The sequence below is a fragment of the Podospora pseudopauciseta genome, chromosome 6, assembly GCF_035222475.1.
Source record: "Podospora pseudopauciseta strain CBS 411.78 chromosome 6, whole genome shotgun sequence".
Classification (NCBI taxonomy): domain Eukaryota; kingdom Fungi; phylum Ascomycota; class Sordariomycetes; order Sordariales; family Podosporaceae; genus Podospora; species Podospora pseudopauciseta.
The window spans coordinates 2,843,563-2,864,168 of NC_085895.1; the positions used below are offsets into that span (position 1 = coordinate 2,843,563).

At 49.6% G+C, this 20,606-nt stretch overlaps 6 protein-coding genes across 6 annotated transcripts; 3 read left to right on the plus strand and 3 right to left on the minus strand.

Annotated features, from left to right (window-relative positions):
* Window positions 1–127: 127 nt before the first annotated feature.
* Window positions 128–2,121, plus strand: cct1 (chaperonin-containing T-complex alpha subunit Cct1; the record flags this gene model as incomplete). The annotated part of the gene is made up of 3 exons (XM_062914504.1): window positions 128–215; window positions 293–378; window positions 447–2,121. 3 exons carry the CDS (start codon window positions 128–130, stop codon window positions 1,977–1,979), a joined length of 1,707 nt encoding a protein of 568 aa, XP_062763182.1. The 3' UTR covers window positions 1,980–2,121.
* Window positions 2,122–2,998: 877 nt separating this feature from the next.
* On the plus strand, window positions 2,999–4,177 carry QC763_606690 (uncharacterized protein; the record flags this gene model as incomplete). Its single annotated transcript, XM_062914505.1, has 1 exon — window positions 2,999–4,177. One exon carries the CDS (start codon window positions 2,999–3,001, stop codon window positions 4,175–4,177), a length of 1,179 nt encoding a protein of 392 aa, XP_062763183.1.
* A 25-nt stretch (window positions 4,178–4,202) lies between these two features.
* On the minus strand, window positions 4,203–5,705 carry QC763_606700 (uncharacterized protein). The gene is made up of 2 exons (XM_062914506.1): window positions 5,212–5,705; window positions 4,203–5,153 (listed from the first exon to the last, which is right to left on the minus strand). Exons 1-2 carry the CDS (start codon window positions 5,404–5,406, stop codon window positions 4,383–4,385), a joined length of 966 nt encoding a protein of 321 aa, XP_062763184.1. The 5' UTR covers window positions 5,407–5,705; the 3' UTR covers window positions 4,203–4,382.
* Window positions 5,706–8,463: 2,758 nt separating this feature from the next.
* Window positions 8,464–8,991, minus strand: QC763_606705 (uncharacterized protein; the record flags this gene model as incomplete). The annotated part of the gene is made up of 1 exon (XM_062914507.1): window positions 8,464–8,991. The coding sequence occupies one exon, from the start codon at window positions 8,989–8,991 to the stop codon at window positions 8,464–8,466; it is 528 nt and encodes a 175-aa protein (XP_062763185.1).
* A 912-nt stretch (window positions 8,992–9,903) lies between these two features.
* QC763_606710 (uncharacterized protein) lies at window positions 9,904–11,001 on the plus strand (the record flags this gene model as incomplete). The annotated part of the gene is made up of 1 exon (XM_062914508.1): window positions 9,904–11,001. One exon carries the CDS (start codon window positions 9,904–9,906, stop codon window positions 10,999–11,001), a length of 1,098 nt encoding a protein of 365 aa, XP_062763186.1.
* Window positions 11,002–17,401: 6,400 nt separating this feature from the next.
* On the minus strand, window positions 17,402–17,653 carry NWD3 (NACHT and WD40-domain containing NOD-like receptor 3; the record flags this gene model as incomplete). Its single annotated transcript, XM_062912927.1, has 1 exon — window positions 17,402–17,653. One exon carries the CDS (start codon window positions 17,651–17,653, stop codon window positions 17,402–17,404), a length of 252 nt encoding a protein of 83 aa, XP_062763187.1.
* Window positions 17,654–20,606: the final 2,953 nt, after the last annotated feature.

The following is a 20,606-nucleotide window of genomic DNA, read 5'->3' on the forward strand; positions in this document are numbered from 1 at the left end:
GTCCCGACTGTGCCTGGAGCCTGTCAACAGACACCCAACGCCCCCTTTCCCCCTTCCACCCCTCCATCCCCCATATCCCCACCGCCACTCTCGACACCGTCAACACTGCACACATACATACATCGCGATGGCTTCCATGTTCGAGCAGCCGAGAAACGGCACCCTCTTCCTGGGAGGCACAAAGATCTCCGGCACTGAAATCCGCGACCAGAACGGTTAGTCGGCCTCGTCACCCACTATACAGCGGGGAGCTGTTCCGAAGCTCGATCATCCATGCTGACCACCGTTGCAGTTCTTGCTACGCAAGCCATCGCCAATGTCGTCAAGAGCTCGTTCGGCCCCAGCGGCCTCGACAAGATGATGGTCGATGATATCGGTGTGAGTGCCTGCTGCTGCCCCGCCCCGCCGACTGACCGCAACATCCCCCTGACACGAAGGACAAACAGGATGTGACGGTGACAAACGACGGCGCGACTATCCTCAGTTTACTCGACGTCGAGCACCCCGCCGGCAAGATCCTCGTCGACCTTGCGCACCAACAAGATAAAGAAGTCGGCGATGGCACAACGTCGGTCGTTTTGATTGCGGCCGAGCTGCTGAAGAGAGGAAACGAGCTGATGAAGAACCGGATACACCCTACCACCATCATCACAGGTTACCGTCTGGCCCTCAGAGAGGCGGTCAAGTACATGAACGAGCACATCAGCATCAAGGTCGACAAGCTCGGGCGGGAGTCTCTGATCAACATTGCCAAGACTTCCATGAGCAGCAAGATCATCGGCGCCGATTCTGACTTTTTCGCAAACATGGTGGTGGATGCTATGCAGGCTGTCAAGACAACGAGCAACAAGGGCGAGACCAAGTACCCGGTCAAGGCTGTTAATATTCTCAAGGCCCACGGCAAGGGTGCTCTCGAGTCTGTGTTGGTCAAGGGGTATGCGCTCAACTGCACTGTCGCTTCCCAGGCCATGGTGACCCGGATAACAGACGCCAAGATTGCCGTTCTTGACATGAACCTTCAGAAGGAGCGCATGAAGCTCGGCGTGCAAATCACCATCGACGACCCCGATCAGCTCGAGGCGATCAGGCAAAGAGAAGCGGGCATGGTTATGGAACGCGTGGAAATGATTCTCAAGGCCGGCGCCAGCGTTATCCTTACCACCAAGGGTATCGATGACCTGTGCCTAAAGCTGTTCATTGAGCGCGGTGCTATGGCTGTACGTCGATGCAAGAAGGAGGATCTCCGCCGCATTGCCAGAGCCACCGGCGCCACCATGCTCAGCTCCCTCTCAGACTTGAACGGTGACGAGAAGTTCGAGGCCTCCTATCTTGGTCACGCCGAGGAGGTTTCACAGGAGCGCATCTCAGACGACGAGTGCATCTTGGTCAAGGGCACCAAGGTTCATTCTTCGGCCTCCATCATCCTCCGTGGCCCCAACGAGTTCACCCTCGACGAAATGGAGCGCTCCGTTCACGACAGCTTGTGCGCCGTCAAGCGGACGCTGGAGAGCGGCAGCCTTGTCCCCGGCGGTGGTGCCGTCGAGACTGCGCTGCACATTTACCTCGAAGAGTTTGCCGGCACAGTCGGCTCCCGCGAGCAGCTCGCCATTGGCGAGTTTGCCCAGTCATTACTTGTTATTCCCAAGACCCTGGCCGTCAATGCGGCCAAGGACGCCTCAGAGCTCGTCGCCCAGCTGCGGTCGAGACACGCGCTGTCGCAGCGCATCCAGGAGGGCGAGGCGAACGAGGACGAAAAGTCAGTTGCCCGCAAGAAGGCGTACAAGAACTATGGTCTTGACCTCATGAAGGGCAAGGTCGTGGACTCGATCAAGAACGGCGTCATGGAGCCAAGCATGAGCAAGATTAGACAGCTGAAGAGCGCCGTAGAGGCGTGCATCAGCATCATGCGTATTGATACACTCATCAAGCTCGACCCAGAGGCGCCAGCGGATGACGGACATGACGGACATGATCATTAGAGGAAGGGAAGAGAAAAAAGTTAGATACCTTTAGTTCTGCTTGACATAACACTTGGCTTTGAGTGTAAAAAAACACCGTAAGACATATAATGAAGGGATGAGCAGCCTTTTTGCGTGTTGCTATCTACCTATGGAGACATATTATACCTCTCCTATCATATCATATCTCAAGAACTGGGTTTGGCGGTCGGTGCTGGTGCGGTGACGGAGGTGGTGCCGGGCCGGATACCGTCGGCTTACAACCGAAGGCCCAGCGCGGCCCCTCATCCGCTGTGGTACAGAGGGGGAGTCACGCCGGCGGCCGGATGACAGCCGCTAGACGAGACAGCAAACAGCAAAGTTGGCAAGAGTGTTTTGTGACGTAAAATTTCCGGGGTTGAGCAGGTCAGATGGTCTGAGTTGTCTCTGCGGAGGGTTTCTTCTTTGAGGTGCTGATCGGTGGTTCGACCAATGGGCAACAAAGAGCCAAAGGTACCGACCGGGACAGGATTCAACGGACGGGATGCTGTGCCGCCTTGAAGCTCAACTGTTTCTTAGTTCTCAAAGAGGAAAACAAATCCCGATACAATTGTAGATTGAGGAGACAAGATAGCCCCGTAGGATCACTAGCCTTCTAGTCGTTTTCTAGCGCTGTGAGCGTTGCCAAGTGCGGTAGGTCGAGGGGGACCGGGCGGGGCGGGGTGTGCCCGGTGCCGGCGTGCGGCGTTGCGGAGCCCGGATCGGTAAGCCACGGGTATCAATGGAAGCAAACGTTTGTCGAACCAATGATTGATCCACTTTTGCCGGGTTTCCGTTCCCCTTTTTTTGCGACTCGTCAATTGATGACTTGATTTAAGCTTCTGGCCAGCTGCTGCTGCAGTTCGATCTCAGGGGCTGGTGCTCTTCTGCTACCCCCTTTCTTTGTTTCTTTGAACACAGCACATTCTTGCTTGGTTGATCTTACCCCTTCGGATAGATTATTTCGGCGACAGCTTCACCCACCTCTCAATCTCACTCTCGCCCTCATCGCCACCACCAAAATGGGCTCCAACAACCCCGACTCCTCCCCCGACTCCCCTCCCGACTCCTCCTCCCCTTTAATCACCCTTACAAACCCCACCCCCTCCGAACTCCCCAAAATCTTCACCCTCTCCCACCCCAAATGGGGCCCCGCATTAACCCTGCAAGACTACCTCGACAGAGAAGCCTACCTCACCACCGTGCCCCTGTCCAAAAACGGGGGCATCACCCACTGGCTTTTGACTCTGTCCTCCCCCCCATCCCCCTCAGGGGAAAGACCAATCCTAGCATCATGCGAATCCATCAAGAAACGCGCCTTTTACACCACCCCCTCCGGCTCCGTCCGCGAGGGTGTCGCCCACGGCATCGCCTCTGTCTTCACCGACCCAGAGTACAGAGGCAGAGGCTACGCCTCGAGAATGATGTCTGACCTGGGCCAACGGCTCAAGACCTGGCAAGACGGCGGGGAGGACAGGCCGGTGGTGTTTAGCGTGTTGTATAGTGATATTGGGAAGGGGTTCTATGCCAAGCATGGGTGGGCGCCGTTTCGGTCGAGTCACATTTCTTGGACGCCATCGTCCGCTGCCGAGTCGCCTCGAGGGAAAGGGGTCAAGACGATTGGGTATCATGAGCTGGCGGAGCTCTGCGCCGTGGATGAGAGGTTGCTAAAGGAACGACTGGCCGGGTTGGCGAAGGAGGATGGCGGGAAAAAGAGACATGTTGCTTTGGCGCCGGAGTTGGATCAGCTGCTTTGGCATTTGATGAGGGAGGATTTCATGACGAAGCATATCTTTGGGAGAACGCCTGAGGTTAGGGGGGCGGTGGCGGGGGAGAAGGGGAGGAGGGTCTGGGCTGTTTGGACTAGGGGGTATTATGGAGGGCTGGGGAAGACGGAGGGGAATACGTTGCATGTGCTGAGGGTGGTGGTGGAGGATGAGGAGAATACGGCTGAGGAGGAGCTCGTCGAGGGGTTTAAAGCGATTGTTGGGATTGCGCGGGCGGAGGCGGACGAGTGGAGGAGCCATGATGTGCAGATGTGGAATCCGACCGGGTTGGTGAGGGGGTTGGTGGAGAAGATTGGGGTTGAGTATGAGTTTGTTGAAAGGGATAAGGAGAGTATTGCTAGTTTGATGTGGTATGGGGAGGAGGAAGGGGAGGAGGTGGACTGGGTGGCTAACGAGAAGTATGCTTGGTGTTGAAGGTTGTGGGTTTCAGTCATTGGAAGCGATCTTTCTTTCTCTACCTACTTCTTACGGGATATATTTTGCATTTTGCTACATATCGCATACGTGGTATCTCAAGGCACTCTGACATCATCGAATCTGTCTCCATACGAGCGACATATATCTGTTCAGAGCATGGGAATCGTTATATTCTTTTTCATACGCCTCAACAAGATCCTCCTCAAAGTCCAAACCACTCCAGATCAACCACCTCAAACTGCGGCACCACATGCCCCACCCCACTAGCCGAATATCCCACCAGCTTCGTCCCATCCCCATACACCATCTTGGTGTAGCCCGCCGCCGGAACATTCGTCTCATTCCTGGTAAACTCCACCCCGTGAATCGCCCCCCACTGCTCAAGCTGCTCCTCAAAGTTGTGGAAATAGTTCACGAAAAAGTCATTATCCCCATGCCAGGTAGCAACCTTGGGATACTTCCACCCCTGGTTCCCCTTCCCTTTACCCTTGCCCTTCCCCTTGCCCTTGCCCTCAGGCAAAGGCGCCATCCCCCTCACCACCTCAGCCCATTCCTCCCCCGTCTTTCTAATCCCCCCGTTGGCGCACGTCTGATCGGCGCTGATGGGGCTGCTGCCAGGGGAGCCAGCGAGACAGCCAGCTGGGACGCCGCTGTAGCAGGACACGGCGGAGAAGAGGTCGGGATAGGCCGAGGCCATGACGTTGGACATCATGCAACCTGAGGATGATCCGGTGATGAAGACCTTCTTGGGGTCGGCGTTGAAAGTGGTGGTGGCCCAGCGGACGATGGTGGCTAGGCCGGTAGAATCACCTCCTCCGTCGCGGGTGAGGGAGGCGGGGGAGGCGACGTCCCAGCAGTTGTTGTCGTTTATGGAGGATGGGTAGAGGACGACGAAGTTGCGGGACGAGGAGAGGGTTTGGAATTGGGAAGTCATTTCGGCGTGCCAGGGGCCGGAGCCGAAGCAGCCGTGGAGCTTGGAGGGGTGTTAGCATAGAGATAATGGGGAGTTAGAAAGGGGGAGGGGTGCTCACAGCGAGGATGATGGCTGGCTTGCCGGTCAAGTTGGAGGGGGCATAGAGGTGAAGTTGGAGGTTGGTGGGGTTGGATCCCCACGACGAGATCTGAGTGAGGACATCACGGGGGATGTCATTAGCACCAGGAGCGGAGGGAGCACCGTGGGCCACGGCAGCGGTACCCGCGAGGAGGACAAGGGACTTGAACAACATCGTGATGCCTAGGTATGACTGAGGTGAGAAGACAGACCACGGTGTAGAGTAAACAGAAACTAAATCTTTTTGGGGTGAGCGGATATTGGGATATTTGTACCTTGCATATCTTACCCCCCATAAGATTGCTCAGCTATAATTAAGCAATCAACGCACACCACCGGTTATGATCTCATTACCGAATGGGACGGTGGCACTCGGTAGTCTGGTCCGTGGGCCGTAACTGTGCCTAGGTAGGTATTTGGCAAACGTGAGTAATCCATGGCTCCGTTCCCCAGCGGGTTTGGCCTCAGTGGCCCCTATTCCCAAGGGGGAAGCAAGTCCTTGTTAGCACAAGCATGAAATGTATGTGGATAACCAGCGTTGCAATTGGCGCGGCTAACTATACCCGACGCTATTTTCTGAGCGCGTAAGTTTTGTGGTTACACCACCGCACTCGGCTGGACTGCCCTATTAGATACGCTAGCGTGAGGTAAGGATCTATACTTTCACGATGTTACGGATAGAGTTATTGGAGGACGTCAGCGGTCAGACCTAGTAGTCAGCAAGCCACGTTCGAATATCAAGAAGCTGAGGCGTCCAACTGCTTTATATTGACTTGGCTGTTGCGCACCGGCTGTTCCTGTCGGCATCTGTGCTGGAGATGAAACTCGGACTTTTGCGACTTGAGGGAGGGAGACAAAGTCTGTCGTCTATTTTAAACTCATAATTCATTTTGTCACAGAGAGTGTGGAGTCAAGGTGTTACGCGCGGAAAAGACAGCGTGGATGTTGTGCAAAAGAATGCTCGCACCGGATTTAGGCAGACATATGCTGTATCGTATGTATTTTGACGAAGTACACAAGCACCTCTTGAATGCACTGAGAATGACGTCGCCGCATAAGGTATGAAGCTTGGAGCCACAAGTTGGGAGAACATGGGGATGCGCCTTCTCCTTCGAGAGCCAAGATAATCAAACTTCACTCCCCCGTGGCCCCCTAACACAAACGTCCAGTGAGAAGTCTGGCGCCAGCGGTGAGAGTTGGGTTGCTCTATAGCGCGCTGGGCGCCGGTACGAGGATCTGGAGGGGGTCACAGAAGGATCCGCTTACGAGAAGAGCCGCTTCAGGCGAGTGAGCTCCAGCCGAATCTGGATTTGTATCAGGCTTTTCTTAGAGGGAAATAGATGCACCTCTACTTGGTAGATTGTGTTCTATCCATGCTGTTTCACTTCGTTATTATGTCTTCTCCGAGAAGCTTCGTGCCGCTGTCATTGCCCGTATTCTCGCAGTTCAAGATCCCTACGTCTAAGCGCTCGTTCCCATTCAGCATCGTTAGGGCGTAGAATTTGGCAACACCTTTGATAGGGCAGATGGAGCGCCCCGATACGCAGCTGGAAATGTAAATCACACAAAGAGCTATTTGCCCATCATGAAACCGCAGAATTCTGAGAAATATTCCACTTGACACATTGATCAGGCAGTTTGCAATTTCATGAATAGCATCAGTCTTGCAATATGCGATAGTACTACCAGCTCCAACTAAAGTATCTCTTGCTCCTCCTCTTCCGTTTCCAACACCCTCATCAAATCACGGCCAAAAATCCAGGAAGATTCGCCATGCTGATCAATCAAACGCTCGATGACCTCCATCGAGGATACGAGACTGGAACATGGCATTCTGAAACCTCATTGTCGTTGGTGAGCTTGCATTCACTACCTTGCTTATCAAGATTGCGAAACTAGCGTCATCGGTGTGTGAAAATCCCCTGTTCATAGTTGAACAGCACAAGGCAGTTTTCTTCCCCTTGTCACCACGGAGTGGTGATCAAAGTGGAAAAAAAAAAGAGTTCTGGTTGCATCAGCGGTTTCAACAAGTGTTGAGCTAACTGGAGATAGTAATACCAGCCAGCCCTGAGAAACTGAGCGGACAAGCAAGAGAAGAACGGCGTGGGTACAAAAGGTTTCCCAGACACCTAAGTAAGCTCGACATCCAACTGCCCCCTCGCGGGGAGAGGACCACCAAGCTATCCACACAGCCCTCAAGAGGAGTGCGAGAAAGCTCGGGACGATACCATCGATAAAGAACCGATACCCCCTGGCTAGAGGCTCCGAAACATCAAGATAGCCGGGAGGATACCGGCACCGCTCGAAGATACGACCAGAGACAAAGGCGAGGAGTCCTGGGCCAAGGTACTGAGCAAGTAGTCAGAGGCACTGCCGTGCCGTAAGGTCGAGATATGGGGGAATAACGCTGTTTCGCTGTTGATTGGCAGACCCGATCAAGAAGAAAAGAGGAAAATTCAACAGAATGGATGGAAAATGGTCTTTAAAGCCAACAGCACCTCGAATCTGCACCTTCCATGACTGCAATCGTAATCACCTTGATATTATTGAAGTGGCAGAATGGAGATGAACAAAATGGGAAGTTCGTGCTGTCGTGGAAGGAGAGACGTTGCTTTGTTGAGAAGCAATGGTGGAACATGGCCGAGATGACCGAGATAGCTAAGGTGTCGATATGGAAAGGAAGGTAGCTAAGTGATCCCAGTTACGTACTTGGCCCTCTTGCAAGAACTGACTTGGGTTGCAGGTTACCTGCCTTACTCCGAAAGTCACTCTTTCCACGTCACTCTTCCCACGTCACTCTTCCCACCATGCAACGGAATGCGCTGGGTGGCAGTTGTACCTAGTTGTTGACACCACCTGGGGGAGGAAAGATGTTGTCTGACTGAGATAAGGCGGCTACCTAGTATTCAGTCCCGTCGTTTCCCATGGCTGGTGACAGCACGGCACATACCTTGAGCAGAACCAACCATGCCCAATCGTGTCCTCCCCAAACCAGCCGGCGGCTTCACCAGCCCCGACGACATCCTGTGGGACTCCTGCCTGGACAGGTCGAGACTGTTTCGACGGTAGAGAGTTACGTGAAATGTTACTGGATTATGTTAACCATCTACAAGAACCTGGCTCCATCTCATCCGCGCTTTCCATCCCTCCTTCCCACAGCGCAGTCAGTCTGTGGAACCAAACGGATACCCTACCCACAGGGTAGGCTCGGTGGGTACATATCTCTACACAGTCACACCCTCCGATAAACCCACACGCCCTCCCCCGCTTCGACGGCACCCTTCCGCATATCCTCCCCCTCCTTGTCAACAGCCCACTCGTCAAATACTGGCCCAAACTCCTCCATGTCTGCCCTAGGCCCGATCCAAACTACGATTTCCCCTTCCCACCTTGCCAGATAAGCTTGTACCAAGGAGGGCTGCCTGGGGTAGACGAACAGCAGCGCACCCGCCTCCTTCAGCAAGCCACTGTCAACCACTGCCCATGTTCCTGTCACTGTCAAGGTGTTTTGCTCGGGAAGAAAAACGTTAACTGGCTTTGGGGCCGAGACCTCCACGCCGTAAATGCTATTGGAACGGGCCGGGTAGTGGTGTAGGAGCAGAGCTTCCAAGAGGCCAGGACCGGAGCCGATTGAGAGGGCTAGACTGGGAGGAGGAGGAAGGATGGTGTCGAGGAGGGAGAGTAATGGGAGCGAGAGGGAACAGCATGAAGAGGGATGACGAATGGGGGAGGTTGATAGTTGTGGAAGACGAGTCGTCATTTCTGATGGGTGGTGGTTGTGGTGGTTGTGGTGATTGGTTGGTGATACGAAAGTTTCAAAGTTTAAGCCGTTAGAATTTTCTACTGTTTCTACTGTCAGTGACATGGCTCCACAAAAATTTGACAAATTAACGTTATCTACCAATGAGATCGGACCAGGTTCTTTTCCTTTTCACTTCGACGTCCCTCGCAAGAGTTCTCACACCTTGTTACCTACCTACACATAAACACCATCTTTTCATTCTTTCTTCCTACACTAGCTGACCAACTCGGACTACTGGAAAGAGAAGTGGACCCATAGTCCGCGTCTACAAGAATTTGGGCTGGCTGAGAACAAGCCACAATCCCTCAACAGTTGGCTTGATGCTCACCCGTGGCGCGCATTGTCCAAAGGAGACCAGTTCATCAACTGATAGCTTCCGACCTAACCTTTATTTGACATTGTTGGCCGCCATCGTACTGTTTGGTGCTTTAACATCACCACTCCTTACCACTTGGTCTGCGAGCCTCATTTACTCAGAGGAGACAATATGGCACCGCCTAGCCTACCAACTCGCACTCAGAGCCATCAAGTTCTATTTCAAGATCGACCATCACGACAACATCTAAATATCGTTGACTTTGCAGCCAGCCACAATGACAATATTTCACTGCTGACTCTCTATCGCAGCACTTTACGCAGATCCGTCCGCTGTTGATCCTTGCACTATGGCAGCCATGAAAGATAACCAGCCAGAGGATATCTGGACTCCTATCGAAGACCAAAAAGTATTTAACGGCTTGACGCGCCGTCGAAACTGACCTCTCGACTGCCAACCTCTCAGTATCATCAAGACGCATATAGCGCCTTCTAAATCTTACCTTTCTACTACACACACTTTACCTTACCCTTCTTTACAGCACGACACTGAACATGAGCTGGTGGAGCTCTCTCATCCATGGCGTCGGTTCTGCCGTGGACTGGGTCAAATCAAACTCGGGCACCATTGGAACGGCCGCTGGGATCATCGCAAAGGTTGCCGGAGCTATCGCGGATGATCATAGTGATCCTGTCGCCCAGATATTTCCCAACTTCATAAAGGCGGCTCAAAGACTCAAAAAGAAGGCCCAAAAGGGGGCCCAGGCAAAGCTCGACGAGGTTTCGGCCTCTCTCCCCGATCGCATCAAGAACGACAAAACTCGGAAAACCGAAGAAGCCGCCAGCCTGTCAGATTCAACCTTCATGTGGGTGGACCCAGCACCCTTGAACGCAGACGGCCAGCCGAACAAGAGTCTTGTTCACGATATCGGAAAGATGCTCGCACAGAGCAGCTTTCCAACTGTTCTCAAAGCAGGCAACGGCAAGGGCAAACGAGAGGGGTCCGACTCGGGATTTCTGGACGTGGCACTGTCCATCGGGCAGGCCATCTTTGCCAACATGGCCACCGACGCCGAATATGCCGACGATGACGGGATTGTGGTGTCCCCCTTCAGCATCTCCAGCACCGACGGCTGCTGCACCATCTCGGGCTGCCACGCCTACTATCCGATCCCGCTCGGACAGACGGGCGCCAACTCTGTCTGGCACGCCGCGATAGCCATGAACAAGACCACAACGGAAGCATACCGGTTCCACGAGTTTGCGAGCACCAGGGCTCTGACCATTTCTCAGCCGGTCAAGATGGACAACGGCAGCGGCAACCTGCAGTGGCTCGTCACGATGAGCGTCCCGTGGGAGGACGCCGTGTCTGCCTCCAAGCTGGCTCCGGCGCTGCTGAATGAGCTCCAGAGCACCGACGTCACCCAGGTTGGCTGGCGGCTGTACTACCACTCGCTCGACGGGACGGACCAGCGGTTGAAGCTGCAGTGTCCGGACGGGTTTACCCCTGCCCAGGCGAAAGGTCTCGTTCGCGGGTGCATCAAGGATGTGGTCAGGTCCTCGGGCATGCTGTTGTCTCCCAACGCTAGCCCGTATCTCACCCCGGATATTCTAGTCACCATGTCTACGCTTGTCTTTGGCGGTGACAATTGACGAGGCAAAGTCTTGATCTGATATCCAGTCTTTTTTTTTTTTTTTTTTTTTTTTTTTTTTTTTTTTTTTGCACTTGTCTCTTTGTGCTGGCAGGAACACAGCTGGGTGGGTAGGTGAGGTAGGTAAGAGGGAGCGAGTTGGAGGCTCGCCAAACTCGGGTTGATCAAAGTGGTTTTTCTTTTTCATGATGAACTTTTTATCTCTCTTTTATTTTTTTTTGGTTCCTTACTCTTTAAGTCGTCCTTCATTGAACCCCTTTCCCTCCATTTGGCTCACTGATGTCTTGTCATTGTTTCGGGATGTTGAATGGCAGCTTGGGCATCTGAGAATTTTGATGGCCAAGCCAAGAGTATGTATGAGACTTGCTCCCCAGCGAACCATTTCTTCCGTCTTCTTCAAACCCCGATTCTCTCAGGTATTATAATGAATAATCTCCAGGGGAAAATTGATACCTGATATTCCTGCAGGGGCCGGAATTTCTTGATTGATGAATGTAGGATTTGCAGATACATTAAAAACATGATTGGCTCATGACTGGCGATTCTACCTATCCAGCAAGAGTATGGGGAAGGCGAGTATGTTGAGACAAACAACGCTGAATCAGGGTGGGAATTAGGTGTCGAATTGAGCTTTGTCATGATCATACATACGAGGTGGTGTGATGACGGGATGTAGACCCGATTCACCGCGTTGCATCTTGTCAGCCGTGTGTGTGCTCCGGAATCATGGTTCCAGCATGGCATATGTTGGGCTTCAGTGATGGACAGAAAGTAGCTCCAACTCCAACTGTCACCATTTCCTGATCTCTGATTGATTTGTGACAGCGAGCCATCTGGATTAGCAGAGCATGGGGTGATATTGGAGCCCAACGATGCACACATCTATCCTTCTTGGCTGCGGGGGTATCGGAGAGGCGGCTGGAAATCAGGCAATTGAACATGAATTTCATATTGTGAATTTCCAAGACTTCAGAGGATCCGATATCAGGTATATAAAGCAGGAGTTCTCGTTTGATTCTCTGGCCTCCCTAACTGGCCAGACATCTCAGATCATTTCTCTCTTTTGTATCACATCAACATCGACTCAATTTGCTTCTAGTTGCATCGCCCGAGCCATAAGCAAAGACCCTGCTCTGAAGATCACGGCGGCTACGGCTTCAGGGCCAATCGACTTTCTTGTGGTTTGAGCCCTCGCCGAGTGACTCCAACGGCTAGCTGAACAAAAGTCTTGTTTGGGACGTCAGCAAGCTACTCGTTCAGAAAAGCTACCTCACCGGCAGTGACCCCACCTGGCTCGTCACAATGTCCATCAAATGGGAGGACTCAGTCACGGCCTCCGGGCTGGCCCCTGTCTTGAACGGGCTCGCTCCAGACTGATGATTTGCACGCCGCTGGCTGGGTTCTCGTCCACCACTCGCTTGACGGTATGGACCAGCACATCAAACTGCAGTGCCCGGGTAACAACCAACACTCCCGCCCAGGCCAGAGGTCTCGTGCTGCAGTGTGCCAAAATTGCCATCCAATCCTTGATCGCTGGGGCGATCACCCTGCCCTACCTCACCCCGGACATCAAAGTCACCATGTCAACGCTTGCCTTGCCAACAGCTGCATTCTGATTTGCAGCATCGGAGAACCGAGGCCACCCTAAGGTACGATGGGATGTGGGCTCACCGATAGAGGACGATGCCCATCGTATTGACCTCTTCTAGAGGTGTAGGTTCATCTGATCAAGTCCGCGCTGAGGGAACCTTTGTTGTAATGGGACGGGAGGTATGTAAATGGGGTCTTGTTAGTGGTGTATTGTTGTGTCGAGGGAAATTTTTTGCCGTTTTCGGACTCGCTTCCAGGGTGTATGGTTAACGAGCGGTAGCCCACCCCTCTCTCCAACACGATTATTTTCGGCTTTGATTCGAAAATAATATTAAGACTACAAGTTGATTAGAAATCGGGTTATAACGTTTAAGATATAGAGTAATGTAGAATTTGGTCGATGAGAGCGCTGCAAATGCAGGAGTCTCAAGAGGGTGACGCAGTTACCCAAAAACTGGCGAGCCTGGAACTGTGCTGCTGAATACGACGATGTAATTGTCGAAGGAAGAAAGTGCAACAGAACGTAATTATCTGTAAATACAGAAAGTAGTGTACTGATATATTGCGGTTTCACACTGTAAAGAACCAGTTGTATTAACTAACTTGACTTATCTTATGGAAAGAAAGAAGCAAGAAAACCATCACAACAGGAAAAGGGCTCTTAATGAGCACCTTAACTTCCCTATCATCCTTATCGCTCAGTGGTCCCAGTTGGCTTGGATCCATGGTTCGATAAGGTCATGTTTTTATATGGGGTCGCTGAGAGCACTGTAACTACAGGGGTCTCAGGAGGGTGAAGCAATTACCTAAGAACTTCGCGAGTCTCGGACTGTGCTACTAAGTACGACGACGTAGTTATCGAAAGAAGAAAGTGCAACAGGTATTACCTGCAAATATAGAGAGTAGTGAACTGGGATGTTGTAGTCTTATATATAAGATACTGTAAATGATCAATCTCATTGACTGACTTAACTTATTATTTCTTAAGGAAAGAAAGAAGCAGGAATACTATTGCAATTGGAAGAGGGCTTTTTATGAGCTCCTGAACTTCCTTATTATCCTTATCGCTCCCTATCGCTCGGTGGCCCTAGTGGCTTAGATCTATGATCTCGTTGCCGATAAGGTGCTCGAATCGCTGATGAGGCTTCTCGTATCTTTTATTGTTCGGAGGTCCGGTCAAGAGTCTGTCCGGAGATCCGGTGAGGAGTCCTGCGAGCCGTTAAAAGCACTTGTGGGCGAGCCGTTAAGAGCATTGTGGGCGAGCTATTAAGAATAATGTGGGCGCAGAATTCTATAAATAAGTGCTGTAAAATTCCATGAATAAATGCTGCATATTAGTAGGTCACAAGGAGCCTAGGTTGCCGATAAGGTACTCGTATCGCATTGTGAAGCTTCTGAAGTCCCTTTGTGATCTATAGCATAATGCTATTGCTCGGAGGTCCGGTCAAGAGTTCTGGCAGCCGTTAGGAGCGTTGTAAGCGCAGAATTAATGATGTTGAGATTGCTGGGAAATTCCATGAATAAGTGCTGCATTTTAACAAAATATTACGGATAAGTTAAAGCGACTCGAAATGTATTAAATATCTCGCAAGAAACTAATCGTAAAAATACGTCCCGAATTACAGCCAATGGATATCATTCGCCCTTGGATAGCAAAATAGCGCGCGCGGTATTCCGGTGGTAGCGATAACACTTTTCGGCTATTGCAAATAATCTAGGACCCATTCTGTCCTAAGCCGTACCTATGCCACCTTGGATCGTTAGGTTAAATTGGACTTTCCGTAGCTATAGCTTTTCTGATATACCCGGCATTAGTAATGAGGCGGCGGCTGGTACCGTTAAACGATATGTGGGTTACGGAAGTACCGACATTAATAGTTTCAAGGCAGCTTCCCGATTTCGCTTCCTAAATCCGGATAGTTCGATCGTCCGACGCCGATACGATTCGGCTACTATCCGGCAAGAATGCTACCGACAGAACCGAACCGCTATGGCCTTCGAGCTTCCGTACCTCCTTGCCCGATTTCGCTTCCCAGATCCGGATAGTGTGATTGTTCGACGCCGATACGATTCGGCTACCATCTAGCGAGAACGCTACCGATCGAACCGAACCGCTATGGCCTTCGAGCTTCCGTACCTCCTTGCCCGATTTCGCTTCCCAAATCCGGATAGTGCGATCGTTCGACGCCGATACGATTCGGCTACCATCCAGCGAGAACGCTACCGACAGAACCTAACCGCTATGGCCTTCGAGCTTCCGTACCTCCTTGCCCGACTTCGCTTCCCAAATCCGGATAGTTCGATCGTCCGACGCCGATACGATTCGGCTACTATCCGGCGAGAATACTACCGACCGAACCGAACCGCTATGGCCTTCGAGCTTCCGTACCTTCTTGCCCGATTTCGCTTCCCAGATCCGGATAGTGTGATCGTTCGACGCCGATACGATTCGGCTACTATCCGGCGAGAATGCTACCGACAGAACCGGATCGCTATGGCCTTCGAGCTTCCGTACCTCCTTGCCCGATTTCGCTTCCCAAATCCGGATAGTCTGATCGTCCGACGCTAATACGATTCGGCTACTATCCGGCGAGAACGCTACCGATAGAACCGAATGGCTATGACCTTCGAATGTTTAAAGACACGGGCTCCAGTTTTGCTCGACCACTAGCTTCGTTATTACCCAATTAGGTTCTTCTCCGGCGAATAATCGACGGATAGTACTATTAGCTGGAGTAAAAAGCAGCGCTAATACGTATGTCTGTAGTGGAGCCTGTTCGATAATCCACCGGTTCAGTAAAATAAACCGATATGCGTCTTCGATAAGGTTTAAAAAAGCATCTACCCTCGTCTTAATCGGCAATTTAGTCCTGTTATTCGAACTAGCAGGGAGTCGGCACTTACCTTAATAATAGTTTTGAGTCTAGTAAGAAAAAGGACTCCGTTTGCTATATCGCCGAGGAGACTTAAAGCTTTAAGCCAGTGCAGGAAATAACGGTGGAAGAACGTCTTAATTAACTCTCTTATCCGGATAGTCTTGGATCCTGCGGCATGTTGCCTAAATATCTTTATTAGCCGATAACGCCGCGAGCCTTGTAACTCGGCCTTGTCCGCTTTATAAACGTGGTTAATCTAGTATATACAGGAATACCCCACTCTAAGTAAAGGATTACTTGCGGGCGGCCGCGCCTTTATATTATAGATAAGTGTTCCTGGATATACCAGTTAATATATGTCTTGCTATAGTACGTTCTCCATCGCGGCTAAAGATCTTTCGACGATGCTAAGATAAATAGTATATTTCCCAGACGAGAAAATTTTATCGACGGCGGCCTAGCTGACTAGGTAGTCCTTAGCCGACTAATAAATCGGATAAACGTGGTTCTTTACTAGCGTAAGAAAGGAACCGCATATATCGATAATCTTCTCCAGATTAGCGGTGTTATATATAAGTCCGGCTAGTGTTCGGAGTTCGAGAATGTGGAGTGGGCGGTACGCTAAAGTTGCGATTAAAAGCACAGTAAGATACGCGTCCCGGTAGCCGTCCCTAGACTTAGCGATATCTCTTATTATCCTATCGTAAAGCGGCGGTAGACCTAACGGTATCTTATCGATATAGCGAGCAGCATCATCGGCTAAGACGCTATAGATAGATCGCAAGATTAAATTAACCTATAAAAAGGTACCCTCAGCCTTCTCGAGTAGTTTTTGCTGGACATTATCTTGCTGAGTAGGGTCGGATCTAAGCGACGGGAGTTAGTCTACTTTGTGCTCGATGTAGGCTTTGATTGCCTAAGATACGGCTTTCGAGTTTACTTCAAGACTTAACTTTGCACCTGGATTCTCTAGCGCGGGACCCTCGTTAATGTCGACTCTATTGCGGCTTGTTACGATCCACTTTAGGCGGTTTTGTTGGAGGACAGTGTCTCTAATTAGGCCGAGGAGGTTCGGCAGGCCGTCTTCGCATTCATTAAGAGCGTTAATAGCTAAGTAAACGGTTTCCGACCGCGAGTGCTGGATTATTTACCTAAATACGTTTGATAGTACGTCGAAGGCATTAATGTTTTTAGTAACGTTAAAGATTTCCTTGCCTATTCGGTCGTAGTCGGTCTTAAGGTATAAAACGAGATTAACGTCCTGGATCAGTAAGAGGTATATAAGCCCTTTCAGGACGGCGACTACATTATTTAAACGGTCGTTAGTATTCTAATAAAAGAAGAACGATAATAACGAGCTAGTAGCGGTGTGGTCGGGTTTGGTTCGGGATTGAAGTTGCTTAATGATTGTGGCCAACAGCATTGTCTTCCCCTTACCGGCACCGCCCTTAATCCAGAGTAGCTTGGTTTCACCGTCTCGCCACTTCTGGTAATTGGGGTAGGAGAGGATCCAGCGGGACGAATCTTTATATAGAGGCCCCTTCGTTCTTTTAATACGTAGCTTATCGATAGTGGGATCGGTCTACCTTAGGTCTTTAAGTAGGGAGTTTCGTTCGGTTTCGCAGGTAGCGGATAAGTGAATGCTTATTCGATATTAGAGATTTCCTCAGCAATCGGTCCTGGAGAGATACCTTATAGTAACGATGTCGGGATTACTAACACTTCTTCTATTGCCTTCCGTATTACCGCCGCGACACTGGTCTCTGTGGGCAGTTCCGCTACGCGATTGCTGGTCAAAAGTTGGATATCTTCCAGTATGCCCTTCATGAGCGTCTCCACTGTGTCTCCTTTACCCAAGGTACGGACCGCATGCACGTATCGCTCCATTCTCGAAGCATCAGCCTGTAGCACAACACTCTTAAATATTTTGTCTAGTTATGTTGCCCTATTCTCGCAGCGCTCTAAGACAGGCTTTATTGCCTTGCAATATTCTTCGTCGGGGTTGGTATTATTGAGGTTTCTGGAGACAGTCTGGAGGGTTTTGCGGACAAGAGGGAGCCGTGTCACAATATCGCGGAAGGCTTCTGGGAGGCCTAAGGCATCGTTGGCGGCATTGTAGACCTTCGCAGTGGCGTCGACAATGGCGATGATGCCAGAGATGATGCCGATGACCTCGGCGCCCGACATGTCTCACGGTTCCTACAACAAATGCAGTTAGACTCTCGGCTCCGTTAGGTAGGATACTCCACTAGACGGGAAGATGCGAATTAGAGCGTTCGAGGAGCTGCTTATAATAACTAGGCGTCGTTGGACGGGTTTGGCGTGCTGTGTTCTGGTCGGGCCGCGGAGTCGATGCTGGCCTCGATTGACGAGATCGGGCTGCGGCATTTTGGGCAGTCGGTAGCGCATAGCTGCCCCGCGTTACGCCGTACGGGCTAATCGAGAAGCGCAGGTGTGAGTCGCTGTTGTGAGGCGGCGCTTGCTTAACAAATAGGAATTCCGAGAGGTTGTTTTCTGGTGTCGAGGAGTCGCCTTTGCGTATTCTTAAACTATAGACGCTCAGCCGCACATTCTGCCGCGAAAGGGAACTTGCTCTGCCTATGCACACAAAACTGGCGTCTGCTCTAGCACTCTTTTAAATATTTAGGCACGGACCAAATGTACTTCAGGGACATTTAGGTACACTGCAACACCAATAATATGTAACATTGCTAGCTTCTTGCATCGCGCAAATAAGAACCGTAAAAACTAAGTAAATACTATAGGTGGTCTTACGTGATGTTCCACATAGTAACAACGGGCCGCTGCTATAACTAGTTTAGTGGGTAAGCTGGGGCAAAGTGAACGAGCGTGTTGCACCCACACTCCCGTTTTTTGTAAGAGACCTGTGTGATTTAACCTATTATGTTACGACCCTGACACATGTGGGGCGCAGAAGGGCACCCCGGCCAATTAGTGGATAAGCCAATGAAAAGAGGTTTACTATTAATATGCGTGATAAGCGGGCTAACTAAATAAGCGAGCTAACCACTTTCCAACACCCTACCATAACTATCCTTAATTACAATACACTACCCTACGAAATAATAATAACTGAATTAGAAACAGATAAATCAAATAATTCTGCAGCCTCCTAGCATATATATACATTATAGCTAGGCTTGTCGTACACACTACAGAACCGAACCTTTATACGGGACCCCCTACACTACTACCGTTTTATCGTGTTTCCTGGATTACCTACTCACCTACGGCCTTCTAGTTAACTAGATTTTATGCCTCTTATATAGTAAGTAATCCTCCACAATATATATGTGTTTTCTTGACTCTCTGTCTCTTAATTAGGCCTTTATTAGCCTTGCATAGCGAAGAGATATAACGAACCTCTATCCAGAACCTCTGAAAGGGATATCGGTTAAAGGCACTTCTGAATAATCTTAGTTCGGTATAGCTAAATAGTATACAATAATAGCTTATCTTAATTATAATAGTCTAATACTAACGATTATAACTTATATTATATACTACGGAACTATTTATTTACGCTAGCTAGTTCCTCCGTATATATAGTCCTCGCGTTAAGCTTAGCACCGTTCTAGATCGATTAACTCGACCCTCGATCCTATCGATATTATTACCTCTAAAGTTAGCTCTTTTAGATCGATCCTCGATCCTACTAATTTTATTTTAATTAGTCCTTACTTATATATTAACGATTAGTCCGTAGTACGCTCTTTGCCCTACTAGGTGTTAAGCCGTAATATAACGCTCCTCCTTTTAGGCCGAAGTCTCGTTAGCCTAGCCTACTTTCCTACGTCTACTAACACTTATAAATTCCCTCCTTTTTCCCTTATTTCCCTATACTCTATAATATCTAACCGTATAAATAAGGCGCGACCCGGTACTAAACCTCTACACCCGAAGATAGCGGATCGCGACGAGCTACTTACTTTAATACTACGATTTACTACTATTATAAAGCGTGCCTATTCCTTTTATAAGAAACGTAATTTCTTTTATAAAATCTTTTCCTCCGTTTCCGAACGTTACGCTACCTATATATAGTATAACTAGTCCCTTTATAACGCTCGTAGATTATCCGTTTAATAACTCTATAAAGTTATTACTTAATATAATTAAATAGAGACGGAGATAATAAAGGTTAAGTCCTAGCGCGCTACCCTAGATTAGAAAATTAACCGTCTACGCTTATAAAAACGAATATAGTTTAAATAAATAGCTACGGCCGTTTCCCGTAGCCTTAATAGTATAGAAAAGTTAGAGTATATTAAGTAAGAGAAAGCCGCGCTAGCTATATAGTCTGCCTTACCGCCTAGCGATATTCCTCTACCTTCTCCGGCCCCCGCCTCCCCGGATCCCCGGAGCCGTTTCCCGGCGGAGTCTTCTGCCCCTATCCCGCCTAACTTTTCTTTCTTAGATCCTACTTTAAGCTTTAATTAGCCGCCTAACTTCTTTTTAGATCCGGATATAGCCGGTCCTTCCTTCCTAGCCGCGTTAAATACTATTAATAGTGCGCCTTCTATTTCCTAAGGTACTTAAGGCGCGTAGTACTACTTATATTTAGTCCCTTTTATACTTTCTAACCTCGTAATATAGTATATAGTACGTCGACTACTACGTCGAAGGCGTAAGTTCGATTCCTATCGAGGTTCTAGCTCCGTCTTATAGTATTTAGCTATAGGCCGGGGCCGAGTTTTTTTTACTTATTTAGGTTTTAGTCGGTCCGGATATCGTTAGTGGAATTCTTTTTACTTATTTAGGTAGTTAAAGTATATTTATAATTCCTATAAGTTATTTATAGCCGGATATCCTAATTAGTTAACTAAATACTTTAATTAACCTTTATTAAACTATAAATTTAATATCTTTTTTATATCGTACTTCTTTTTTTCGTCCTCCGTTACTACTTATATATTAGCCTTTTTTATATATAGTATAGGTTTTAAAAGTAAAATGTAAAAGGTATATAACCGTAGACGTATCGTATTAGGTAGCTTTAATTCGAATGCCGTTTCCGATATCTTTCTTTTAACTTTAAATAGTCTTACTTTCCTATAGTCTAGTTTCTTACTAAGTCTTTTAGTATATAAATTACGTATAGAAAAGAATATTATATTTC